The sequence below is a fragment of the Corapipo altera genome, unplaced genomic scaffold (assembly GCF_003945725.1).
Source record: "Corapipo altera isolate COAL_440 unplaced genomic scaffold, ASM394572v1 23b, whole genome shotgun sequence".
Classification (NCBI taxonomy): Eukaryota; Metazoa; Chordata; class Aves; order Passeriformes; family Pipridae; genus Corapipo; species Corapipo altera.
This window is the reverse complement of record NW_020884885.1, coordinates 6,535,559-6,556,492: the sequence shown is the minus strand read 5'-3', so window position 1 is coordinate 6,556,492 and position 20,934 is coordinate 6,535,559. Positions and strand designations below refer to the sequence as shown.

The 20,934-nt window shown below is 40.0% G+C and overlaps 1 protein-coding gene across 6 annotated transcripts; it reads left to right on the top strand.

Moving 5' to 3' along the window:
• The first annotated feature begins 102 nt into the window (after positions 1 to 102).
• Positions 103 to 20,598, top strand: LOC113946520 (photoreceptor outer segment membrane glycoprotein 2). 6 transcript variants are annotated; one of them, XM_027641821.1, is made up of 9 exons: positions 103 to 150; positions 942 to 1,153; positions 2,194 to 2,317; positions 3,227 to 3,409; positions 9,573 to 9,677; positions 9,752 to 10,005; positions 13,297 to 13,965; positions 17,535 to 17,781; positions 19,210 to 20,598. In XM_027641821.1, the coding sequence occupies exons 7-9, from the start codon at positions 13,385 to 13,387 to the stop codon at positions 19,474 to 19,476; spliced, it is 1,095 nt and encodes a 364-aa protein (XP_027497622.1). In that variant the 5' UTR covers positions 103 to 150; positions 942 to 1,153; positions 2,194 to 2,317; positions 3,227 to 3,409; positions 9,573 to 9,677; positions 9,752 to 10,005; positions 13,297 to 13,384; the 3' UTR covers positions 19,477 to 20,598. The 6 variants fall into 6 exon arrangements, with proteins under 6 accessions (XP_027497622.1, XP_027497623.1, XP_027497626.1 ...); XM_027641822.1 differs by lacking the exon at positions 2,194 to 2,317; XM_027641825.1 differs by lacking the exon at positions 9,573 to 9,677.
• The last annotated feature ends 336 nt before the right edge of the window (positions 20,599 to 20,934 follow it).

The window sequence follows — 20,934 nt, the reverse complement described above, 5'->3', positions numbered from 1 at the left end:
GCGCCCCCCGGCCCAGCCTCCGCCCCATGGCGTGCGGCGCGGTCTCTATGGCGACTGCAGAGCCGGGCCGGCCCGCGGGGAGGGGTAACGGCTGCGCGCAGGCGGAGGGCGCTCAGCGGGTCACGGGGCGGCTCGCAGCGCTCCGCAGGGGTGGGTTGGGCCCCTCGCCGCGGCCGCCGCCATCCCTGCGGCAGTGCCGGCCGGAGCCCGGCCGCGCTCACCCGCGCCGCCGCCCCCACGCTCGCCCTTCCTTAGCCGCGGCGCCACCGAACCCGCTGTCCTCCGGGGCACCGCCCACATCCCCCTTTCCGGACGATGATTGGGCAGCCGCCGAGATTCCTTACGGGCGATTGGCTCTGGGCGCGGTCAATCCGGGCGCCGAGGGCGGCCGGCCCTGGACGCGGCGCTGTGCGGTGCGGGTTTGGTTGAGCCGACCAGCGCCGCTATCGCCGCGGCTGCCCCCGCGCAGCCCCGGGACCGAGGGGCAGGAGGGGCGTTGGAGTTCTCGCTCCCGACGAGGTTGCAAGGGTCAGCGCCCGTGCCGGACACTGGGGCCGGCGCAGGGCCCTCGCCGCCGCATGGCTGCCCCCGGGGGGAAGCTGCCTCCTCCTGACGGTGCCGCCTCGGCCTCGGCGGCCGGGGCTGGCTGTGCTGTCCGCACCTGGGCGGGGTGCCCGAGGCCTGACGGCCACAGGCCGTGCCCGGCCTCCGCTGGGACGAGAAGGGCTGAGGAGGGAGAGGCTTGGGAGGCGGAGGCGGGAGGGTCGCCTCAGGGCCCTCTGTGCCCTGCGAGGGCCAGCGCTGCCCCGGGGGCACAGCGCAAGTGTCACCCCTGGGCTCCGAGCGGTGACAGTGGGAAGCGCTGAACGTGTCCCATGCCTGGGTGAGTACGGCCTTGGAAGGGAAGGCTTCCCGTTATCACAGGTGACTGCTCGCTGCAGGCAGGGCTCTGCAGCCCCGTAAAGACATGGAGCGGGCGTTCCTCAGTGGATACCATCGTGCCGTCATCGCACAACAGCCGACAGGATGCGATTGCAGGGCCACAGTGTCACCCCAGAGCCTGCATCCATCTGGCAGACCAGCAGCCAGGAGGGGCCTGTTCTGTGGGAAAGGGGAAAGACAGATTGGCTGTGGTCACAGCAACTTGTATGAAGTGAGTGAACACACGGTAGTCTTCCCCTCATGTGAGGTTTCCTTAAGGGAAAAAAAAAAAAGTGCTTTTATTGCCCTACTCTCAGCCAGATAAGATGATAGTGTGAATAATTTAAGCCCTTCATTCATCACAAGGAGATCATAGTTAAAGAGCGAGGTTAGAAAACAGTATCTCCTACTGCTGCTTTAGGAATAGGAAGATCTTAGTGCTTGTAGTTTACAAGCGAGCTACCCAGAAGTGGGAGCTGTGAACCAAACCTAACAGGGAGCCCAGACAGTTGGGACTTGCTCAGTGCCAACTTCAGCCAGATGCTTCTTCATTCACAAAGTGAACTGCCTCAAGCAGTGGGCCACCAGTTGTAATGGTGTGGATAAGCTCTGGTGATAAGCATGTGTTTCTTTATATATGGTGAATGCACATTGTATAATGCATCCTAACAACTGAAGTGGTTAGTAAGAAAGCCGATATAATGTTTCCATTCACTGAATGGAAACAAACCAGTGTTAGTGGCAAGAGGTGGAGAGAGTTGGTTTTTGGTTTGGTTTGGGTTTTTTATCAAAACATCTTTTATTCAATTATAAAATGTAGTTATGAGTTCTGCTTACCTTTGAAAGGCACTTACAATTTCTCAGTTGGAAAATATTCTCCCAGAGCTACATATTTTTTCCAAATCTGTCTTAAATGCCTTGCAAAGGTGACAGTTATTCTAGGATAGCCTGCTCCTCATACTTGTTCTTCTTATGCACCAAACAAATAATTTTTTCACATTCACTCCAAAGTAGGCAGTACTTTTCCTCCCAGATTATAATTGAAGGTAGATGAATGCCCTAACCAGCTCTTAGATGTAATGTGGTAGATGTAACAAGGGGGTCATGAATATGAATCCATTTGTAAAGAGTACTTTATTGTTCTCCTGATAATTGACATGTTGCCTGAGGTGTACAATTCTTCAGGAAAATTTTCTGATTCAATTAAAGAGAATGGAAGGCCTTAACAAACTTGTTTATCTGGTTTGTCTATTTACCTGTTTATCATTGCAGGTCCAAGGGGCATAGTTTCTCTGATATCTTTGGAACTTCACAAGTTAAATTGTTATCTAATACAATCACATTGGCATGCACATTATCATGGAAATCACATCAGTACAGGTCTTCTTAGCATACTGTAAGTCAGCATGCACACTGCAAGCTTTAAAAGACCAAAAAGCCTTTCCCTTCATGGTGTCAGTTAGTTATAGTGATCTGTTAGCTCCCAAATTACCATGCACTTTTCATAACTAGACAAAACTCGAATGGTTTGAATGAAAGTCAAGCAGGGAAAAAATTAAACTAAGACTCAGCCTTTTCAAAAGGAAAATCTGTTTCCACTTATGTGAAGGAGGTCCTTACAGAAAAGATCTAATCTTTTTTAACTCACTGCTCCAGAAATACACCAAGAGTGTCAAGGCTTTCTGTTCTACTATTTTTGGTTCAGAGATGATGGTAAATATAACATACCAGCATTTCCTCTGTCAGTGCAAACTGGCAGAATATCTTCAGCACACACCAAAAAAACCCCCAACCAACCAACTCCAAAAAACCACCAGCAGATTAAAATTTCTATGGAAATATGAAATCAAGGTACTCTAGGGTTTGTTTTGGTTTTTGGGGTTTTTTTTGATAGTACATGTAGTTAAGCTTAGATGCATTGTGTTGATTTGCCTTGGAAGAAGTTACCCTGAGCCAAAGTTACCCTGTCCTATGCCCTTTATTCAGCTTGTACATTGTTAGTGCTAATTGACTGTCTCAATGTAAAAATGTGTCTCTTTTTGCAGCCTTTAATCAGCAGCTGTAAACCACTGCAAATGGGCACCTCTGTGTTTGTTCTGGAGATTTTTAAGTATCTCAGGTGGTGCAAAGCAAATCAGTAAAGCAAACCATTCCGGTTTCAGCCAGGATAGAGTTAATTTTCTTTTTAGTAGCTGGTACAGTGCTGTATTTTGGATTTAATATGAGAATAATGTTGACAACACACTGAGGTTTTAGTTGTTTTTAAGTTGTTCTTACTCTAAATCAAGGATGTTTCTATTTCCAGTGCTCTGCCAGTGAGGAGGTGCACAAAAAGCTGGAGGGCAACATGGCCAGGACAGCTGACCCAAACTGTCCAAAGGGATATTCCATACCATAGAACATCATGCCCAGTATACAAATGGGGAAGAAGTTGGCCATAAAGTTCCAGTGGCTGCAGGGGGACAGGCTGGATATCAGTCAGTGAGTGGTGAGCATCACTTTTTTGCCTTGCATTTTGTTTCTCTCTCTGTATTTCATTAAAATTAGTAGTAGTGTCAAATTATTACTATCTTTTATATTCTGTTTCAATTATTAAATTGTTCCTATCTCAATCTACGGGGTTTACCTTTTTTTTCCACTTTTTTGCTTAGTGGGGGAGAGGTGGGGGAGTGAGTGAGCAGCTGCGTGGGTGGGACTTAGTTGCCAGCTGGGGTTAAACCACAACACAAACTGTCTTGTCTTAGTTCAAAACTAAATGTCTAACTTGGCTGTAAACTGCAAGGAGAAGAAAGGTACTGCACACCAGAACTCTGAAGTTAGAGAGCAGGGGGATTACTGTGAGAAATTACTCCAAATTCCAAAGGTTTACGTGACCAAACTTTATTATAACCGTGTAGTTCCTATGGAAAGATGTGAACAAAAAAATTTAATGTGCTGGTATGTGCGTGGCATATGCATTTGAATATGACTTGCTGAGAAGTTTGACTCTATGAAAAATAATCCCCAGTCCTGTAAAGATGTTCTTACATGTTTAATATAGCTTCAATATTTAATAATAATAATTTATACTTTTAAATATTATGCATAATTTATTAAGATTAAATATAGTAAGTATTAAATCACATATTGAGGCAATAAATAGAACTGGTCTGAATTTAAAAAAATATTGAAACAAGCCTGTAAAGACCAAAGTGACAGCAACCTATTTCTGGACACAACTAGAGATAGCTCTAGCTTTTATGATTTTTTATTTTAAAAAAGATCAGAGAATGAGAATATACCACATACAAGCTTCTAATATCTTTTTTGTTTGAAGAATTAGATCAGAATTTCCAGGACTATCTGTAAATAGAACACAATTTTCTACTGCTTTCAACTTCTCCTTCCTTAGGTTTCATAAGGGATAGCAATGGAAAAATAAGTTTGCTTTCCCGGAAATCTTCTTTCTTGTGGGGTGAGGGAGACGTGAGAATTTTCATCAGTGGTTTTTGTCTGAAAGAAGTGACCTAATGTTTCTTCAAGGAATCTTTAAAAATTAAAACCCACACCTTGACACGAATGTATGCACATGGCTGCTGATGGAGAAGGGTGACGATTAAAAACATGCAAGACCACTTGAACTCTACAGTTATTTTCTTCAAATAAACATGTATGGGAGTAGATGACTCATCCTGCAAAGTACAGACTTATTGATTTCAAGCACTTCCATTGGAACTTCCTTGCCTGGACTTCGGGGGCTTGGGGTTATTTATTTATTTCTATATGAGTCAGAAGTTCTGAATAATATTTCTGCTTAGTTGACCACAAAGTGGAAGACAAAGCTCATACAATTTTTTAGAGAGTCAGAAATCAAATTATTGTCAGGACAGAGAAGAGAGAAAAAGAAATAAAAAAATAAAAGGAGGATAGCAGGAAGCACAGATTTCACAGAGATGGTTAGTCAGTAAATGAACATCCACCAAATTCTAGAATTTGTTGAAAATTGTAACTAAAAATTAATATATAAAGGGAGGTGGAAACTGCTCTCACTGAAGAGTAGAAAAGTAAACACATTTCTGGCAGAAGTCAATGAGCAAAGGAAGTATTGATTAAAGGCAAGAAAGCACTTACTAAGTTTTGTGGATGTTTAAACAGTTATCCAGTTCATAGCAAATGAAAAATCATAGACCCTGACACATCTAGTTCAGCCCTTTTTCCAAGGAAGGACCAACTGTCCCCACAACATTCCTGACCAGTGTTTGTGAACCCGTTATAAAAGTTGTTTTGTTGATGGAAATCAAGCTTTTTCATGGGCTCTTTTGCTATTCTCACTAAAAGAATTATTTCATCTGTTATTCTCCTCATATCCTATCACCAAAGGAATTTACTCCCTTCCTCTGTGCAACTACCTTTAAAATTACTTGAACACTATTTTCACCTCTCACAATCAGTCTTCTCTGTGCTAAGGAACTGAGTTCCTTCAGTCTTTTTTCACAAATCATGATTTCTAGACACAGTGTCAATAAGCATGAAGTCACCACTGAAGGGACAGAGGGATCTTGGATCTTTTTAGAAGAGCTCTAAGAGCACTGTGTCTAGGTGATGGCTTTTGTCAATTTGAGAGCTTCAGGAGCTCTGTGAGTCTTTTTTTTTTTCTTGGTAACTGTCTTTTCTTTCTAAAAGAATCTCAAATTCCCTACAAGATGTCCTGAGTAATACTGTTCAGTTTAAATTATGTTCTAGAGAATGAAAAACAGCATCAACATCAGGTTTATAATAGCTGAGAATAGGGAGAGTTCCTGATTAGTATAGGAGGTCTCTTTGATGAGAAATGTGACAGTGTATATCTGACTACTTTGCTAGGGGAAGAAGGGTCAACTGGTAGTATAGTGCACCTAAGTATTGATGCTATGAGATATGGAATTAAAAAAGGAAATTTTAGCTCATTATGTAAGGGGAATTCTGTTGCCAGGCCTCATAATATGTGTATAATTCCATTCTGCAAAAAGCTTCCTGATAACTGGCTTGTAAGGGTAAGATTCATATTGAATAAGGTACAAGGGTGAAAAGGAAGATTGCTGCATGGTCTTATTATGAATAAGGTTGTAAAAATGCATTCTAGTCTTTGGAAAAAAGCTACAAACAAGATGGAAGTTTTAGGTTACCAACCAATTTAAAATACAGGTTTACTTCCAGCTTTACTATAGACTGCTGGTCTGATTTTAAGGTGAATTTCTATGCCTTAGTTTTCCATTTGTAATGACTCACCATGAGTCAGGAGTGGATGACTCAGAGGTTGTGGACAGTGCAGCTTCTATGGATTGAAATCAGAGCCAGCTTGACAGGTACCAACATGGAGTTTCCTGCAATACACAGTAGCCCGAAAGACTAGCCATACATGTGCAGTGCAGTTCATGCAGGTCTGCTAAAATTTCCTTTTTACTTGAGACTGGCTTCAGCATTCATGTTGTTAGAACCTTTAAGCATCTGAAAAATGAAAATTGTAGTACTTCTTTTTCTGATTTGTTTAATCTGTGATGTTCTTCAGGTAATTAAATGAGCTACAGTTACAGTATTTGTATTTTTCATGGAACATAGTACAGCACTGTAATACAGTGTATAGCTGTAGTTGAAAAAACATATAACTGATTTAGTTTTCAATAAGCTTTGTGTCATTTTAATGTACATTTTTATGTACAAACTGGGTTCTTTTAAATTATTGTCTATTGCCATTACTTCTTGCCTTTGAGTTTTGACATTCCCTCTGTCAACTCTGCAATTCCATAAGAATTTCAAATGTTCTGACTTAACATAGGTATCTCTATCTAACTAAAACAACCATAATAATCTAAATACCACTATATTTCCTTCCCTAAAAGTTCAGAAATGTAATTGAGAAATTATTGTTCTGCAAAGACCCAGTTGTTTCTATTTGCTTAATAACTTTAGTCTCTCAGTATCTACCATGTGGTTCACAACTTTACAGAAGCCAAAAAAAGCACCTGGTCTGAATCCCCTTGTTCGTACTCCCTCCCCATTAACACATATGATGGGAATCTATTCCTGAATATGGACTTGTCCTCTGAAGCACTGACATGTTAAAGAAAGGCTGTATAGTACCTGCTTGCATCAGACTCACTGAGTGCCTCCAGCTTTAGCCCAGTACTCCAAAATCTCGTATCATTAGTTATCATTTACATTAAATACATAATGAAATTAAAATCCATCCAAATATTAAAAAAAAATGAATTTTTGGAAACTAGGTGTAAAATTAAACTTTGCAGCATGCGTCATCCCAACTAGTTGTTTCATCACACTGATTTGTAACACGTGTTCTTGCTTGTGGACTTTATGAATGGTACTAAGTAGGTAAGTAATTGGCCAAACATGTATTAGATTTACCTCTTTCAGATCCAAAGCCACAGCACAGGAGTCTCCACTGTGAGCAGGAAAGCGTGTGATTTCTTTCTATACGGCTCAGTGAGAGATGTCAGCCCCACATGTACAGCCACTCCTGCAGAGTTACGAAATGCTGCTCTGTGGTCTTGGTGCCCAGGCTTCTCAGCATGTCTGTAAGAAAATGCATCATGGTTAATTATAGATTGCTATAAAACAGAACTAATTTCTGAATAATTCAGCTTTTGATATTAACTTTGCATCTGAAACCATTTTCCAGTATGAGATGGAACATAATATAAAGGCAGCATTGCATTAAGATTGGATTTAGGTAATTTCTTAAAATGAGGCATTCTTGAGCTTCCATTAGCTCTGTGAATGACCTCTAATCTCTTTAACACAAATTAAAAAAAAAGCTTCTTACTCTGTATTGTCGAAAAAACCTACATAAAGCAGCAGTGCCATCTCCTGCCTGCTTGCTTTCATGAATGCAAATACTCAATTTGTATTGCAAAGCAAGCACAGGGATGGTGGATTTTTCTGCTAGTAGGTAACTAAGGCAATAACATTTTCTAATACTTAGGGACAACATACATCTGCAGTTCCATAGATGCAGGCAGTTTTCACAAGTGAACTTTTTCTGAACATAGAAAAGAACTTCAGTCATTTGTCCAAGATTTCTAAAATATCACATCCCATCCAGAACAGTAGCTCAAAATGTGTACACTTCTGTACTTGTGCTGCACACAAGGAATACATTATACCTGTTAAATATGCTTCTGTAGAGTTATCTGTACATAAATGTACATTTTTGAACAGATCTAACATATTCCCTTGGGGTTTGCACAAGTACAGCAAGTCCAAAGCATGATGATTCATGTGCAGAGGAATAATTCAATGCAGTTGGGGTATATTTGATTGTATGCAAGCATTTGTGTGGTCCAACTGCAGTAGATCCAACAGGTCCCAGATATATCACATGTGCTCTGAATCAATAGCACATAAGCAAGTTAGAAAGCTGGAAGTCCTATTTCATATACTTTCTTTTAAAAGGTGAAGTTATGGTAAATTACATTTTTCTGAACAAAAGTTGCCAGCAAAAGGCACACTGGGCCTTTATGGCTCCAGGGACTTCTTCCCCACATCAAGGAAGCAGGTCTGTATGTTTGCCATGCAGTACTGGACAATGCATTGTTGGATGGAGCTTGTGGGAAACATTAGATATGAGTTTGATTGTATCAGAAAAACTGAAAAGGGAGAGAATTTCACTGTATGACTTTATCCTGTTGGAATATGTCCTTGGGGATTTTCACCACATGGACACAACAGAATGTTGCTGACAATTATAAGCCTCCTTCTTCCATGCAGTGATATATAAAATGGCTTCTGCCAAATGAACAAGATTTAATTGTTTTTAATTTTTAGAATATTGTAGCTAGATAGTCCAGTCTCTGCTTTACACCAGACTTTGACAGAGTGAGTGGCACTGATAGCTGATCTTTCACCTTTCTCCAGTAGTAAGTGTGATAATACTGCTGCCTGCAGAGGGGTGTCTACCTTTACATGAGACCCTAAACGAGGTGAGCAGGTGTATTCCCAGAATACAGAGTTAGAATTACAGTATTATCAGGGTATTGTTTTACTGCTTATTGTTAGCTGGGAGAGGACAGTTTATGCTTCTGAGAATATTCATAAACATTACAATGCTTGGTGCAGGGTCCCTTGCAGTCAGTCGTGCTCACTGAACTCCCTCTGCTGTGCCGATGTGTTATGGACCCTATGGACCAAACCTGGTCCTGCTTAGTGATTCAGTTCTGGGACTGACATCACCACTAACTTGATCAAGCATTGCTGCAGACTCAGCTTGTTGCCACTACTGTTGCCAGTTCAACCTAGCCACGTCCATCCCATAAATTCCTATGTGTTGGGCTCAGAAATGCTTTTGCATTTGATTCTGGCTTGGAATAAATAGAGCTAGATAAGAGTCTAGGAACAGAGGTTTCTACTAGATTGTTCTTGAACCTGGAAAGCTTCCCAAACCAGAATCTACTGTGAGTCATACAGGATGATCCAATTGCTCTTGGTTACTTGAATTCCTTTCTTGCACACAGTTGCATTCAATACACAAGAGGATGGACAATTCCATCCAAAGCAACAAAATATGGAATGATGGGTAAGGCATTTAATACTGAATGTAAATGATGATTCCCTAAGACAGATTTTCCCTTCCCACAGAATCACAAAGTTTCATTATTCTCATTTTCTCTCTTTTGAAGGCATATTTATTGTTAAGAACAAGTTAAGAACTATTGAAGACATTAACAGGTACTGAAGAACAGTCTCTGTCACTGACTAGTGCAAACCTCCGGAGGGGTAAAAAGGTAAAAGAAGTTCCTTTAAAACATTTTGTTGATGAGATCTCAGTCCACACTCAGTTAATTGGCCTGTTTTGCAGGATTTAACCTGGTGGCATAAGAACCCTGAAATAAATCTCTTAGCTACGATTAGAGATGAAAGACAGATTAGCATGGGCAGGAGAGTTGAACTCTTTTTCTCCGTCTCCATTGGCGAGTCAGCGTGAAGACAGGACAACCAGAGACATCAGGAAATCAGTATTTCCATCATCCTCAGGATGTCTGATTCAGGTATTTTCTTCCTTGTATTCATGAAGTTACCAGTTTCAAGTTCCTATTCAGTCCTCTGAAGCAGGTTAGTAGTTTCTTTTACAGTGTCACAAATAGGAATGTGTGTTTACCTAAAATGGCAGATTTAGCAAAATCAGTAAAATAAGATGTGATTTGTTTATGGCAAAATTGAAGCCAAATTTCTTTGGAAAATTTTTATCTAATAAGTAAATGTTATTAACAAGTAAATAGCTGTGCTATGTCATGTTCTGTGTAGTCAGGGGAATTTGATAGCAAAGGAATAGGTAGGTAGCATCTTGGAAACAAAAGGCTACTGTATGGTGATGGAAGCTGTGTTTAAAGTGAGTTAGACAAGAAAAGCTTGAGAACAATATTGATATTGAGGAGAAATTTACACATTTATTTGGCTTCTTCTGTTGAAAGAAATATTTCTCCCTTTATAGAATAAAATCCAGTTTGCTCTCCCATAGCCAGGGAAAAAATGCCTGTGTGTATATGATTCGTAACTCTGGAGTGGCTTCTCTGCAAAGGTTTGTAAGAATTTTGACAGAGGTGTTAGTTCCACTGAACTGCTGGGAGTGGTTTTGGTTTTACAGTAACCTGCTGCAAAACACAAGAAGAGATACATGTTGCAGAGCAAGACTGGCACTTTTAGCTGATAACTGCACTTCAGTTCTTTCATCTGGAAGAACTTTCTTCCTGGTGCTCAAAAAATGCTACTACACAGCTGTATGAGTGTCGCAAAACATCTTATGCAATAAATTTATTCAATACTTCATTAAACAGTTAGGGAAAGAAAAATGTTATGGTGTATTTACAAAATTCATGATGATGGGAAGAGAGTCTTCTCATTATCTGAAATTAATTCAGTAAACTGTTAGCATAGGTAAAAATAACCTTAAGATAAAAATCCATGTAGAAGCTGGGAATACAGGAATGGAATGGGTAACTAGTTCTTCTGTCCCAGATTCAACACACTCAGAGTTTCATGAGCAGCAGAGTGTGTCCCAGAGATCCTTTGTGCAATCCCAGGTATATCAGTGACAGCCAGGATCAGTCAACAAGTGGTCACTGCATACAAAAACCAGTCATTCTGCCCCCCTCCTCTGGCACTAGGGCTCATATGATCTTGTGCTGCTGGAGGACTGTGGTGTGGGTACCTCTGTTAGATGAATATGAATATTTCATGAAATCTGGTCTTACAATAATACTAAAATTGCACCAAGGAATCTGGAAAAACCATATGAGAAGTACTGGAGGCAAGGAATTACTAGGAGAGTTTCTCTAGCACAGAATTTTGTTTTTTTTAATTTTAGGCATCTGAAAATGGGAGAGGGAGCCACATCAGAATAGCTACGTGAGAGCGAATGTACCCCTGCTTATGGAATTCAGCTTCAAATTTTTCTATGGTTAGAATATGACAGAAAGTCTCAAATTAAAAAGCTTCCCAGCTTGCAGTAATGAACAGCTAAAACTTTCCCCTGAAGGAGGATAATGGTCTGCTAAACTCAGGTTTACACTTGAGCCTCAGTCTCCCCTTATGCCACAGGGACCCTCCATGAGCTTGGACAAGCTGGTGCCTTCTCTGATGTAATCATGGCCCCAAGCCTGCCAAAGCTCAAGGGGCATTTGGACAGTGCTCTCAGGCACATGGGTGGATTGTTGAGGTGTCCTGTGCAGAGCCAGGAGTGTGACTCGATGATCCAGCTTGGGTCCCTTACAACTTAGGATGTTCTGTGATTCTGTGAAATTTACAGCTTCCAAAATCAACAATGCCTCTTGAGCAGATGAATTTTAAGTAAAGGTAAAACTGTTTACAACTTCTGTTGAAATGTTAAAGCAAAATATGTTTGGCAAGTAGGGTGTTTTCAGTGACATGTAACTATATGTGTGCCTAACAACTGAGACGCATTTTGCAAGTACATACGTATAATTCTTAGAAGCAAACAGTGCGTGATGCATTCATTCATATATACTGGCCATGGCACATGAACTGCATAGCAGCAGTCAGGGAATTTCAAAACAGATTCTCTCTGTTGTAAGCTCCGAGACCTGAGTATCAGGGGCAAATAAACCTATTAGCAGCTGTCATCTACAGCTATTTAAGGTCAAGTCACGAACTGCTTAACTGGTGAAGCAATCAAAGATACTGTCTCCAGGCTTATCAGGCAGGCTGTCAGCTGAATTCATATGGGGGCTTAATTCTGTGCCAGCAGAGCATGATCCTTTCAAGTAAGGTCTGAAAGATACTGGTAGAAGAATGGTGTGAAGAAAGTGTTATAGTTTTATAAATGACTATTCTCTGGACTTGTTTGCACAGAGGTGTCTATCATTGACATGATTATCATGCTGTGATCACAATCAACATTCATCCCATTCCACGTGGGAATGACATTTAGGATTCTGACTGGAATATGGAGGGCTCAGAAAGAAAACCAGTCCATGATTGGTGGTAGGAGGGTTGGATTAAGGTGTGATTGTCACAGTTCTCAAGACAAAGAGAAAGAACAAGCAACTTCAGCTGCAGGAGCAGAGGTTAAGACAGTAATGCAGATTCCCTGAAGATTAAATAGGCCTTATTTAATACATCATGCTATTCCAAGAACTGTTTTTTAATAAGAACTTTCAGAAAGGAAGGGAGGTCTATCAGATAGAGAAAAAAATAGAACATCCTAAACTGATTTTTTTCTTAAGGTGTGAAGATGTTCCGCTTTTTTTTGTAGGGTGATTTGTTATTTCACATAAAAATGGTAGTGCTTTCATGCCAGATGAAGTGGAAAAATGCAGTGGAGGATAGTCACCAAAAATATATTCAGGTCCTAACACTTAAAAGTTAATAAAATTTTGATAATATTTTCCAGAAAACCAGCACAGTCATTGTTAGTTTAACTATTTGTATAACATTTTGTCTCTGTTGATAACTGCAGTAATTTTCCCCCTGCAGTTTTTTTGCCAGATTGATCACATCTTAGTACTGTACATGTAGGGATAATACTTTTTGCTAGCAAAATCCCATTTTACTGCACATAATAAATGAAATTACTAAAACTACTCATAGGATACTGTGTTTCTGGTGTTACTTTCGCATTTTTTTCTATAGGGAAACAAGGCTTATGTAATTGTGCTGTATATATTTGTGTTTGTCCTGCTTATTCAACTTTTTAACACAAACCTGGCCATAATACAGTAATCTAAGAATAATAAATATCTATAATTTATGAAATTTAAGCAATAAATTTCACTGGGACACTCCCTGGGCAGGACTGAGAGTGCGTGAGGCTGCACAGGAAGTTCTCTGTAGTCTCTATAAATACCTGGTCAAACAGACGGTAATCTCTCTCTCTCTCTTCTTCAGATTTCTACTGCATGCCTTGGACACATGCCCGTAATCAGCTTACGAGCTTCCCTTGACCTACGCTTCTTTTCCTAATGCTGATCTGACTATGGCTGTCCTCAAAGTAAAATTCACCAAAACTAAGAGGGACAAACTGGCCCAGATCTTATGGATACTCAACTGGGTTTCTGTAGTGAGCGGGATCATTCTCTTCAGTCTTGGCCTCTTTCTGAAAATAGAGATCAAGAAGCGCAATGAAGTGATGGCAAAAGGGGACATTAACTCTGTCCCCAACATGCTGATCTCTGTGGGGGTCATAGCATGTATCATCAACTTTCTGGGTGGAAAAATCTGCTATGACTGCTCAGATGCCAACAAGTTCTCTCGATGGAAACTTGTTATGCTGCCATATATCGTATGTACCTTCTGTTTTACCTTCTGCATCCTGGTGGGTGCTCTCATGTGCTACACCATGAAGAATGAGCTGGAAGAGTCTCTCTACCTGGGACTGAGGGATGCTATTAAGTTCTATAAAGACACGGACATTCCTGGACGATGTTTCTTAAAGAAAACAGTGGATTTGTTACAAATTGGATTCCATTGCTGTGGAAACAATGGCTTTAGAGACTGGTTTGAAATTCAGTGGGTATCTGCTCGTTATCTGAATATGGCTTCTAAGGAGGTTCAAGAGTAAGTATTTACTAGTCATAACAAAAAATTCTAGGAGAAAAATTCATTCAAGAAGGCAAAGTCTTTTTACTGGACCTTTGTATCTTAACCACAAAAACTGCAGAATGACCACATTACTCGCAAAATACGCTACCTACATGCACAGTCAAAAGTTGCCTTTTGCTAACCTTTTAGGGATGCTAAGCAAAGCAAAGATGTATCTTTCCTTTTTTTAATGTGGTGAGTTAGCTACCTCAAAAATTTAATTTCAGTTACAGTGAGCTGATAATGGAAAGAAAAAAAGGATTGTTCTATCAATACATTGCACAGTCAATCCTAAACACTGAAACACCTTTCTCCTTTACGGTATTAGATTCTGCAAAGCCAAGTTCAAATCTGTATGTTGACATGTGAGAAAGTGCCAAACACCACATACACTGAATAAAAAAGGAGAAAAAGCCTTTTTTTTTTTTTTGGTGGTAGTGCTTCACATGGTGTAGCAACTGTGGAATTATATGTTTGAAAAGAAGAGTTTGGTAATACTTACAGATGATAGAAAAAGTAGCAATTAAAATTTATGTAAGAAGACAATTTAGTATGTAATACTTCTTCTAAAGCTGAAAAAAGTCCTCACTGACAAGAGTGTAGTAGCTTTGTATTCCTTGGAAAGACAAACACAAAGAGTTTGACTGGCATTTGTCAAGCGCTTTGTTTTGTTGAACTCAAAAATAGGTGACAATAAAGGCAGAGAAAGGGAGGCCAAAGATCTTATTTTATCAGAATTTGCAACTTGAAACTGCTATCATAGCAAAGTGTATATACACAGTTGCAAATATGCCAGAGTGCAGGACCTAGGAGAATACAGATAAGAGGTTATCAGTGTGCATAAGACAGTTGTCTGTGGAAATAAAGCAAGATTTACAAGTGTTCTCAAGAGAGAAGTTAGGAAGTATCACATAGAACAGACTGACCCCAAGACTTTTTCAATCCTGGTTCCACACTGAAAAGTGACATGACAACAACAAACTGAAGAGTAGTATCTTATTGTGAGGTTCAAAAGTAAAATATACTGCCTTTTATTTCTGTGAGGCATGCAGAAAAAGTAATGTTTTATCCAGGGTCTTAACTAAACTGTTTTCTTCTGCAGGGTCACCTGTGCTCTGCAAATTATTTTGAGAATACACTGTCAGTTAATTTTTGTCCCACTTTGGCAGAAGGTGACAGTGAAATGTGTGTGAGGGAAGTAACTTCAGAACTTTTTTTGTGGTGTATAAATTGGTTAATTTCATCTGGATTGCCAGAATGCAAGTTGGTGCTGTATAACTGCGTTATACCATGATTTCTAAAAGTCTGGTAGTGAAACATTTAATTAATGTGAAATCATTGGAAGCAAAGCCCAGCTGATAATGTTCAGAAAGGATGGAGAAGGAATCAAACTTTTTTTGGTTTCAACCTGTACTGTATGTCGGTTGGTAGATTAAGAGGCAAAGCAGCTGAGAACTGACACACTGTCAACTTACATGTAACCTTTGTAAAACTGAACTTTTCACCTTTCCTCATGACCCTCTTCCCTACCCTCTCTTCTATAGCTCCACTGCCAACACCTCAGTGTGACAAGGCACGGAGACAGTCAATGGGAATGGTCGGAAGATGAGGCAGGTTACAGCAGTACAATCCTGTCATTGCTTTTGTTAGGTGAAAGTCATCTTTTTTTCAGTCTTAAAAGTAAATTTTTGCTTGACAATACCATAACAACTTTGAATTGCAACAACAAACAGCAGTGAATGCCTCACACACTCAGCTCAGTCACTGAGGTCTTACCTTCTAAGAGTACCAACATTCTTTAATTTGGCACTGACAGAGAAAACACAATCGCAGGAGGACATAACCCAAGTCTGGAAACTGATGCTGTTGGCATTAGAAAGATTCCCCTTTATAACACATGGCAGGAAGAATAATAAAAAAAAAAAGTTGAATTGATGCTTGGGATCAAAAGAAAAGATTAAGACCCAGTTTAAGAGATTGTATTTTATCCATTTTAGCTGCTGTACTGTATCTGGGTCATTAAACATACATAAAGCCCTAAAATACAGAGGGCATTTTCCTGAACCAGATATAAGCTTCCCTTTCATAATGTGCCAGTCTTCCTCTCCTCCCTCTGAGTCTTCTTTTCTCCTCCAGCATTCAAGTTTTCCATTTTGTGCCTCTCTGACTCCGTTCCTTATTTCCCTTTCAGCATATATATGGTTTTGCCTGTGCCCATGACACGGCTCACACACTTCAGTATAGTTTCAGTGCATTATTTGGGTTCTTTGCATTGGTTTCATTCTGCTGCCATTACCAGAAATGTGATGGCCGCAAAGTGAAGAGCTAGACCTGAAAATGGAGAGGAATTCATGCCTATCCCACTCCTAGGTGGGAAATGGCAGATGCACTTGCTGACTTATTCGGAAAGATGGTTTTGAGAGTACCTTAAACAAAACAAAACACACACCATCACCCAAATAAAAAAGAGAAAAAGGATGAGGAAAAACAAAGGAAAAAAGAGTGGAGGGAAAAAAAGGAAGGGAGAAAAAAAAAAAGGAAAAATAGAGGAAAGAAGAAAAATGGAGGGAGGGGAGGGAAAGGAGGTTGTATGTAGCAGGTTCACAGCAATAAAATAAAGGCAATTATCTTGCCATCAAAGCACTGCCACAAATACTGAGCTTCCTAGAAGCTTATGTTTCATTTGAAAGTACTTCTCTTTAACTAGTAAGTCATTGTGTGGACTTCTGTTTCCAAGCAGTATCCTTGTGCTGAAAATACTAAGGACTTCATGCTAAAGAGAAGGTAATACAAGGAAAACAGATATCACAGATTCATTTAACTGTCCCAGAAAATCATGATTAATCTGAGACTGTGTTCTCTTCCAATCCCATTTCCATTTTTTTTCTTATTACTATTTTATCTTTCCTCTTTCCCCACACGTTTTCTTCCCAATCTTACGGGGGAGGGAAAGGAATAATTTTTAGCAATCAGTACTATTTTTAAAGTTACAAAAAGTATAGTTTCAAGAAGCAGAAACTCACTTATGAATTAGTTTCAGAATATGTGCTGAACTAGCCATTGCAATGGGTACAGTGATGAGAGCCCAGCAGACAATTTCCAGTGGTTCTCATGGTATGCAAAGTTATTCTTGTATTAGGTTCTCTCCTAAGGAATGACTGAATTGAAAATCAATGCAGAAGTAGTGAAACAGGGACATAACTTCCAGAGTTCCACCAAGCTAAACAGCTTCAGAAATTGTCTTTAGTATTTTCAGCACAAAGATACTTAAAAAGGCAACACCTCCATGAACACTGAACTGACACGTCTTGTGGCACAGTACCACAAACCAGGTGAGGTGCTTATACTTAAATACAGACCATTAAAAATTCCATTTTCCTGTAGTAAGCAACTTTTCCAGTTGAAAATATATCCCCATTTTCCTTTTCTTACATTGGAGAGGCCTACATTGCAGCAGACTTGCATTATTTCTTTTGCTAAAATCACAGGCACCGCCTGCTGCTGATGGGACTTTTGTAATGCCTGAAATTTCTGTCCTGTTGCAGCCGTCTAAAGAGCAATGTTGATGGGAAGTTCCTGGTGGATGGAGTACCCTTCAGCTGCTGCAACCCCAGCTCCCCACGGCCCTGCATCCAGTACCAGCTGACCAACAACAGTGCTCACTACAACTATGATTTTCTGACGGAGGAGCTCAATATCTGGGTGAAGGGGTGCCGAGAGGCCCTGCTGGATTACTACACCACTATTATGCGATCGATTGGCATTGCAGCGTTGCTTATTTGGTTGTTTGAGGTAAGTCTCACAAAAATGGTCTGTGTCAGATTAATCAGAGTCTTGGAAACAAATATGGTGTAACATTAAAAGTATCTCAGCAACCGAAGTCCACAGGCACTTCAGGAATGTTGCAGGACTTCCTTTAGTACAGGACTTTCCCAAAGTCCACAAAGCAGAAGCAAATCTCCTTGAATTTGAAGACTATCAGGAATTATGTATATAATTCTGTACATTTACAGAGCTTTTTCAATAGAATACAACATATTTTCTTCACTGACGCACTTACTGGATCAGATACAAGACGATATATGCACTGACACAACTGCTAGGAAATTACATGAGAAGGTCTGGGGGTAGTTTTAGCTCAGTTTTAGCAAAGAATATACAAAATGCGAGCAGGTCGTTCGCTTAATAGAAAAATTTTGTTTATAGTTAAAATTGAGCATAAGTATTAATATCTCAAAGCCTCCTTTTTACATTATATATTTATTCACCATATAAACAGTACTTGCAAATATGGCACTGACTACGCTGCTGATAATGCAATCAAAATAAGCACAGGGAAGCATACTCCCCTGGAAAGGTGCAGTCTTCCTGCTAATGTCTGTTAAGAGAGTTGTCTGGATGTTGTCATCCACAAGTAAAGGACCCCCCAGTGGCACAGGCTACAATAGAGTTTTCTCATCTTTTTTATAAGTTTTAGTTTTCTGATTACTGCTCCATTACATAAATATTAGGACTGTAATTAAAATAGTTCACAGTTCTCAAGCAGTGCTTGGTGGTGGTGCCAGAAATAACAGGCCTTTAGCAGCATGTGAAAAAACCTGAGAACAGGCTCTCTGTGCTCCCTTAAATATTGACAAGCTGGGCACACTGATCTCGATTGTGACAGAAACTATGACAGCAGGGCTTTTTCCAAAAGTTATACTTGAGCCTCTGCTATAGGCCATCCTTTTTAAATTTTCATACCTTGGCATGTAGGATACATATGGCTTACATATGAATGATTAAACCTCCTTGGAGGAACTACTGATTTAATCAAGGTCAGTGGGAAAAAAATCCATAGAAATTAACATAGTACTTTTTTTTTTTCCCAGTGGCTGATGGTTCCACTAATTGATCATCCATTCTACATCAATTAGTTGCAGTCTCTGAGGCTGCAGGGTTCCCGAGTAATTCTAGGTATTTTTATGCTAGTAACATGCAAGGGGGATTGTTACCTGAAGAACGAAGAGAGAATCAATCCATCTCTCCCTTGTATTTTTCTTTCTAAAAAAATGCAATTAACTGGGAAAGTGGTTAGATATATTGCTCGGACAGAGTTTGTCTGCTTTACTCAATACTAGTTATGAGGCCTGTAAATACACTAAGTCAGAAAGCTGACTTAGTGATAGGATTGAGGCTGTGATTTCAACTTGCTGTTTAACCCCTAACTATTTCTTACAGCTCTGTGTACTTATTGGTGTCCGATACCTACAAACAGCCATGAAGAATGTCCTTCTGCTCGGAGATCTGGAGGGTGAATCAGATGGCTGGTTACTAGAAAATAGTTTTGTGGAAACTGCCAAATACAACATCAGTATCATTAAGAACCTCGGCAAAGCCAACCAGATCTCCACTGTATCAGGCATGAATGACCCTAACATTAATGTCCAAAACACAGACTGTGGCAAAACCAATGTTTCAACAAAATCTATCCCTGCAGCTAGGTAGGCAAACCTTTGAAGGAATGACATCACAAGTGTAGCTTTGCTGTATTACAGTACTACAGTTACCAGATTTTTCACTGGTGGGGTAAAAAAGGAAAAAAAATGAAGACAACTGAACAAACCACAGACTGGTGACAGCTCCAAAAATGCTGATACTTCTTTGGATGGATGCATTTTTACTTGTGAAATCCCTGATTTTCAACACCGCACAAAACTTTTGGAATTTTTCCCACTTTCTCTCTTTACCTACAGAATTCTATCATGGTCTGAACATGCCAGAGTAATCACTACGCACAAGCAAATGTTCCAGAGAGGATGAGTTTACATCTACTAACATACACATTAGTCTAATATGTACCAAAGTTTGTCCTTACTGTCATTACACCTACAGAAATCCCAGCAATGGAAATCCCCAAAGAAATTATTACACTTGATAAGAAGATTCTTTACAAAAAAGACAAAAACTGAAATGAAAGCTCTGTTAGTCCAAGATAGGAGAGGGGAACTTTTAGCTGAAATGTACCTATATTGCAGCCCTTCTAACAGAACCTACTAGCTAGGTGACACTGAAGGCAATGAAAGTTACTGTAATGTATTTCATTTATATTTCCCAAAAAGTCTGAAGTATGTCTTCATTTTTCCCCCTCCATAGTCTAGGGAAAGCCAGCTGCCACATCTCCCTGTAAGTCAAAGGGTACTGCTGAAAGGAGTTCTCTGCTTAAGAAAACTGACAGCTCCTGCAAGGATATTTGAAATTCAAAGTAGCATGTGATAGCTCTAGTTTAAAAACAAGTAGATACTTCCCCTAAAACAAACACTGATGATCCTAGATGCTTACAAGCTCCTCATTTCAAAAGTACTGAACACATTGATCCAGGGGCAGGAAGATAAGGGACTATGTGAAATCAATGAAGGCAAAGTCAGACTGACAGCTCTCCCATCACACTCCTAGTACAGCGCTCAGGAACTTTGTTAATGCTTGGAGTGAAAGCCTTCAATGCCCAAGACACTTGTAGTTACAGGATGCCCTATGACACTAATTCATCATTAGTAGTAAGCAGGAAAAACATATCGATACAAAATAGAGGTTAAAAGACAAAATAAAGTATTTTACTTGTTACTGCTGTGAGTGCATTCTTTGTGGATAGTCAAGTAAAAGAAGATATATCAATGGGATATTCAAAGCAGAACTATTCCTGCTTTTGAAATTGTGAAGAAGTAACAGTAAAAATTCCTTTACCTAACACCTGTTATATTCTGTAACACTAGAAAAAGCAAGGATTATACCGTAAGGATATACTGTAAATAAACTGTGGAATGTAATGATCTGTAGTGCAATTCAAGCAGGCTATATGCATGACCATAATTTCAAATGCAACTGCTTCACTGCTTAACATTTGAGGCCTATACTTAAGTATGTTAAAACTCCTTCAAAGAACTAGGTTTGTAAGCTGAGACTACC